This window comes from Nyctereutes procyonoides, unplaced genomic scaffold (genome assembly GCF_905146905.1).
Source record: "Nyctereutes procyonoides isolate TBG_1078 unplaced genomic scaffold, NYPRO_anot_genome, whole genome shotgun sequence".
NCBI lineage: Eukaryota > Metazoa > Chordata > Mammalia > Carnivora > Canidae > Nyctereutes > Nyctereutes procyonoides.
Genome location: NW_026575034.1, coordinates 19251503 through 19257817, shown reverse-complemented (window position 1 = coordinate 19257817; position 6315 = coordinate 19251503). Strand labels below are relative to the sequence as shown.

Below are 6315 nucleotides of genomic sequence, written 5' to 3'. Positions count from 1 at the left end.
TTAGCTGGCCAGAAGCTGGAAATGAAATTCAGATTACTGAGATAACACTTTCAAATGAAGTTATCGCATTTTCATGTGTTAATATGTCCTAAACTGTACTCCCAATCTTCTCCTAAACCCGATCCACCATCATCATTCCTCATCTCAGGGAACAGGAGCTCAGAGCTTCCAGTTCCATGGGCTGAAAATCAAGGAGTTGTTTTTCCTCCAAATCACATCAACTCCAAAACCTACCTGTGGCTCTGTCTTCAAAATACTGGGTATCAAATCTGAACATTCTACATTTCCTTGGGCTAACACCCTGGTCCAAGCTACTCTTGTCTCTCAGTTGGATAACTGCCATGGCCTCTCAACTTCTCCTTTCTTCGTCCTTTGCCTCTGCTCAAAACCCTCCAATAGCACCCTCTCCGCTTCTGGTTAGAAGCCAAACTCATGTATTAAAGATCTATTCTCCTAGAACTCTCTGAACTCAACTCTACCACAGTCCATTGGACACTCTCATCCAGCCCCACTGGCCTCCTTACTAGCCCTCAAATCCAACAGCTCTGTCCCCATCTCATAGCTATTGTCCATGCTTTTCTCTGAACATGGACTATTACTCTCCAAAATGCTAACTCCCTTATGTCCCTTCTTCCCAGGGACAGCTTCTCCAGGAGCTCCTCCAAGTCAACATTTGTGACAATCAACTCCAACCCTAACTCTACTATCTTGATTTATTTTTCTCCACAGCATTCCTCAGCGGAGATGCATCTAAATCAAAGGACACAGGAAGGTTAAAAAGTAAAAGATGGAGAGAGAGATCCCACATGCTGATCAAGGGAAATTTATGTAACTATATTATTATGGGAAGAAGCAGACTTCAGAGCAAGAAGCATTACTAGGGATAAGAAGAGTTACTTCGTAAGGAGAAAAGGTACAACTCTCTCCAAGAAGATAGAACAATTTGAAATCTGCAAGTAAGCAATAATATGGCTGCAAAATAGATCAAGCAAATATTGACGGAACCACAAGGAAACTTAAAGGACTGGCAGTCATAGTGGGAGACTATAACACACCTCTTTACATAACGGTTAGAAGAAATACATAAAAACCTGTAGGACAATATTCCCATCACACTTTAGTCTAGTACACATAGAGAACTCTGCAGCCAGCACTGGAAAGAAAGCACATAGTTTTCCATCACGCTCAGTATTCAAAAATCTGACAGTACATTGGGCCACAAAAAAAAAAGATCAACAACTGTTCCCTTGTACACTATACAGGAGATTGTGTGATCACAGTACTCTTCCACTGAGACTCTATAATTAAATATAACTGGGAAACAACCACATGTTTAAAGCTGAGAAATACTTGTCTAAATAACATGTGAGAAAAGAAGACGAGGCAAGAAAATTAGAAAATATGTTGCACAAAACAAGAATGAAGGCCAGAATGCTTCTATTGCACTGAAGTAAGCATGAAAAGCAATGAAGTAAGTGTGCACTTCTAGGTGTTAGATAGAAACAACAAAACACAGGAAATAGGTCTGGAAGATTATTGGTGAAGAGGCACGTCTTAATGAAATAGGAAGTAAGCATACATGGAGTCAAAAAAGCCAAACATGATTCTTTGAAGAATCCAATAAATCACAAATCCATATTTGGTCTAAGAAACGATAGAAAAGAAAAAGAAATATAACCATTACCTGGCATTTTAAAACATGGTATCACCACAGAACATGTAGACATTAGGAAAAATACTGTGCCACAAATGTGAAATTTAGACTATGTGTATTCTCAGAATATAGAACTTACTATAATATCATAATGATAACATATTATAGAACTTATCCAAATTGAAACAAGAATAGAAAACCTACAATCTCAAAACTATTCAAGATGTGAAATTGACAATTTAACCTTTATAGGTTAAAAAGGAAAACTTCATGCTTAGTGGATGTAGCTAAACATTTAAGGGAGAAATAAATTCAATACTACCTAAATCTATACTGAAAAACGAAAATTTAAAAGAATATCTAAGAATCAAGGATTTGTTGGATAGATCTTAAAAATAAAAGCAAAACAGTATAAAGCCTATACTGAGAAAAAGTCCATAAGAAATATGGACTGCATAGACTGGCTCTGAAAGATGGCAAGCTCCAAGTGTGATTATCAGAGTGGTTGGATTCTACTGTAGCTTTTGAATAATGTGTTTTGCTAGTAAATAAAAATACAAGTCAGATGAACAAAGCATTATGGAACAGAATGTCTAGAACTGGCAAGAACCTTACAAAGGGACACTCCTACTCTGTTGGAGGAGGTGGTTGGAATAACCCAACTGCAGAAAAATCTAAAATAGTACCACCTTAGTAACCTAGCATGACACACTTTGATCTGGCAATTCTGTTACCTAAAATTTTATATATAATAAACACACAACCAGATGTGTAGAAGGATGTTCAAACAGTTTCATAATAATGAAGGTTGGAAATAAAACACCCACTTGAGGAAACTAGTCACATAACTGTTTACCCATTTAGAAGGTGATGCACTTATTTAAAAACAATAAAGCAATATCCATATAGACATAAGTGATACCTTGAAATATTACACACAATGGATTAGTTGGAAACTCTCCCTCCTCCTATTCTGATAAAAATAAATGTATGTACACATACCCAGTCCTCGGACACCCATAGGAAAAATCAGAGCCTGGACATAAACATGCAGAGTGATGGCCTCTGGCAATGATATGAAGAACGAGAGTCCAGGTGCTTTTGAGACTTTTACATTATTTTGTAATCTATGTACTCTTTAAATTTTAGAAAGTGATGACTTTTGTAGAAGTTTAAAAGCAAGGTGTTATTTGAAAATACAAAATGAAATGAAACATCACAAAAGTTGGGGTAAAGATGGCACTAGCATCCTAGAAATTTCCCCCAAATGACAATACCAATGAGAACAGACCCTAAATTTCCTATTGAAAGAAACTAGTACATATGTTATACAGAATTACAATACGTGAAGGAGTTGTCACAAACACGCAAGGGTTAAAACATGATGCATGAAGAATCAGAGGAGATTCCACAGAGGCAGTTCAGATAAAGCTAGAAAGGTTCTCTGGGACTTACGGTCCTCACAGCGTAGTCCCCGGATCAACAGTTTTAGAACTACCAGGGAACTTATTCTAAATGCAAATTAGCAGGTGCCACCACAGATCTACTGAAACAGACATTCTGTGTGGGGCCAGCAACTTGTGTCCTTATCTCCATCCCTGTGACTCTGATGTATACCATAACCACACCTGAGAATCACAAGAGGCACACTCCCAAGGGCAGAGCAATCATCCCGCTGTTTGCAGCAAAGAGAGTTGGGTGGGTATGCTGGTACAAGAGTCCCTGGAAAATCTCTGACATGAGATAAGCAGGTAGGCATGGATGATCAGAGGATCCCAAAAATATACCACAGTTTCAGGAAGCTGTCTATCAGATGGATTATGGGACAATGTGAGCTCCGATTATCTGATGGCAGAGGAGTAGTAAAGGAACAAGGAATTCATCTTTGCTACGCTGTACCAAATTGAAAGTTCAAATTGAAAGTTCACCCACGTCACTTGGAGATCCTTTTAAATAGCAGATTTTAATTCATTAAGTCTTGGGTGGGACCTGATAGTCCACATTTTTACATGTCCGCATGGAGCCCTTGTGTCTGGCCGTTAATTCAGTAACAGTTTTATAAAGAATGTTACTGTCATGTTAATGTGACACATAATTTTGTCCCATTGGAATCACTTTGTAGTATGTATCAGAAATAAAAAATCAGTACATACAAATGTTGGGACTCAGGTGTTTATTGGACCTAATTTTAATGACAATCAGTAATGGCCTATATATCATACTACAGGAATATATAAGCTGTTTTATTATACATTACATTAAAAATTTACCACACTGCACTATTAAAAACGGGAAACCCTATAAAGGAACACGGAAAAATAGCAAACTTGTTATTACCATTGAAAATAGACTGTTTAGCCACATATAAAATTTAAGTAAAGTTCAGTCAGGCAGTGACCATATATCACATGGCTTCTCAGCACAATCAGAATGCATGTATATCCACTCTTCTTCGCCATAGTTTCATCAAAGCTCTTTTCATCTCACTATTTCTGAAGCTATAGATCAGTGGATTCAGCAGAGGTGTAAGAAGTGAGTAAGACAATGACATCAGCTTCTTGGTTTCTGGGGAGTAGGCAGATTTGGGTTGTAAATAAGTCATATTGGCTGTGCCATAGAAGAGGGTCACTGACGTAAGATGGGAGGCACAAGTGGAAAAGGCCTTTTGCCTCCCAGTGGCTGATGGCATCCTCAGGATGGCAAAGAGAATCCGAATGTATGACAAGAGTATCAACACGAAAGGAACCATGACAATCAAAATGGTGCCAGTGAATGCATAGATTTCAAACAGAAACGTGTCTGCACATGCAAGTTCTAGCACTGCTGGGGTTTCACAAGAGATATGATTGATTTCGTTGGGGCCACAAAAAGGAAAACTGAAAACCCATGTGGTCTGCACAGTAGCCACCATGATCCCTGAGACCCATGAGAACATTACTAATTTCACGAAAACCCTTTTGTTCATAATCATTGGGTAGCTCAGAGGGTGACAGATTGCTGCAAATCGGTCATAAGCCATCGCCCCCAGGAGAAAACATTCAGTGCCACCAAAGAAAAGGATGAAATACATCTGTGCAAAACAGCTCACAAATGAAATGGACGTTTTCTCCCTGGTGAGGACCACCAGCATTTCAGGCATAATGACTGCACTGAAACTCACGTCCACCACAGACAGGTTCTGGAGAAACAGGTACATGGGCACGTGGAGGCTCTGTTCCAAGCAGATGATGATTATGATGATGGCATTTCCCATCAGAGTCACCAGGTAAACAGCCAGGAAAACCCCAAAGAGCGGCTCTTGGAGTTCAGGGAACTTGGAAAACCCCAAGAGGATGAACTCAACTACAGAACTTTGATTTTGCCTTTTCATTCCAGTGGTGGAGAGCATATCGTTTTTATGGGCATTGTATACAAATTATACAATGCTGACAGTCCAATGCTGACAGTCTGTGTCTGCAATTCACCCCAGGTATTCTTGGCAGAAGATGTAAAAAGGAACACATCCTGACTTAATTCAGTTTGGTGATGTTAGAAATCACTTGGATTAATAAATGTCAAATAAAAAGGAGGAAGTGAAGAAGGCTGGCTCAGAAATTTCATCTGAAAAGCACTGAACATTATCAAAATACTTTTATGACCTGTACAGTATATAGTTTGCAAATTAAGTATAGCATTAAAACAACATCAGTATTTTATAGTTGAGACTCCATTCCTATGAAAGGGCTATCAGAATCATCTCTTTTTTTTTCAATTTTATTGAAGTAGAAAATTTAAAATACAAAAGTTAAAGTATTAAAGTAGACAAATGAGAAAAGATACACACAAATATTATTTAAACCATCTAATAATTCAAAGTTATATCGCAGTTGACTTACTATAAATATTCATCATGTTCAAAATGCCTGTGTGTGATGCTTGAATATGCAGTCTTGGGAGGGACAGACAAAGGGGTTTGATGTACTATCTTAGGTGATCTGTAATTGTGTGAATGCCTTTAGGCTTACTGATTTTTGCAAAGACTGCTCATAGACAATTCTATTGAGATCGGCCTGTGTGAAAAGCTTTTTTTTTTTTTAAGAGGGAAAGACAGAGAGTGAGTAGGGGATAAAGAAGGGCAGAAAGAGAGGGAAAGAGAGAATCTTATGCAATCTCTGTGCCCAGTACAGAGCCCAAGGTGGGGCTCAATCTCACCACCTGGAGTTCATGACCAGAGCCAAAATCAAGAGTCAGACACTTAACCAAGAGAGCCATTCAGGCCTGCATGGGAAATTTTAAGTCAGTTCTCTAAGGCTAATCTTTGTGACCATAATGATTTAGGAATCATACAGTTGTGATCACTCTGTGACTGTGATTTAAACATTTTCTTTGTGTCTCCTGTCTTTGTCTCTCTTTTTCTCTCTCCTACTGCCCTGCTCATCAAGAAATTGATTTAATCGTCAATTATTCAATAAATACTGTTTTAGCACTTACAATGTTCTAGGCTCAGGTACCTCAGGGACAGATTGGCTTCACACTCCACAGAGAGCTCAAAACATTACACAAAACAGCATTCCACTCTTACCTCAGTTCTCAAATTCCTATCTCTTCTATCTTGGCTGTTTTTCTCACCTATCAGTAACTGACATATTTTAGTGAGGAGGTTACACTTTACATGTACACAT

The 6315-nt window shown here is 38.4% G+C and overlaps 1 protein-coding gene across 1 annotated transcript; it reads right to left on the bottom strand.

The window, feature by feature from the left end:
- Positions 1 to 4079: 4079 nt before the first annotated feature.
- On the bottom strand, positions 4080 to 5024 carry LOC129505131 (olfactory receptor 10A3-like). Its single transcript, XM_055318086.1, has one exon. The coding sequence runs from the start codon at positions 5022 to 5024 to the stop codon at positions 4080 to 4082; it is 945 nt and encodes a 314-aa protein (XP_055174061.1).
- Positions 5025 to 6315: the final 1291 nt, after the last annotated feature.

Coding starts and splice junctions, on each gene's coding strand:
- LOC129505131 (XM_055318086.1), bottom strand. CDS start 5,024: ATGAAAAGGCAAAATCAAAGTTCTGTAGTTGAGTTCATCCTCTTGGGG.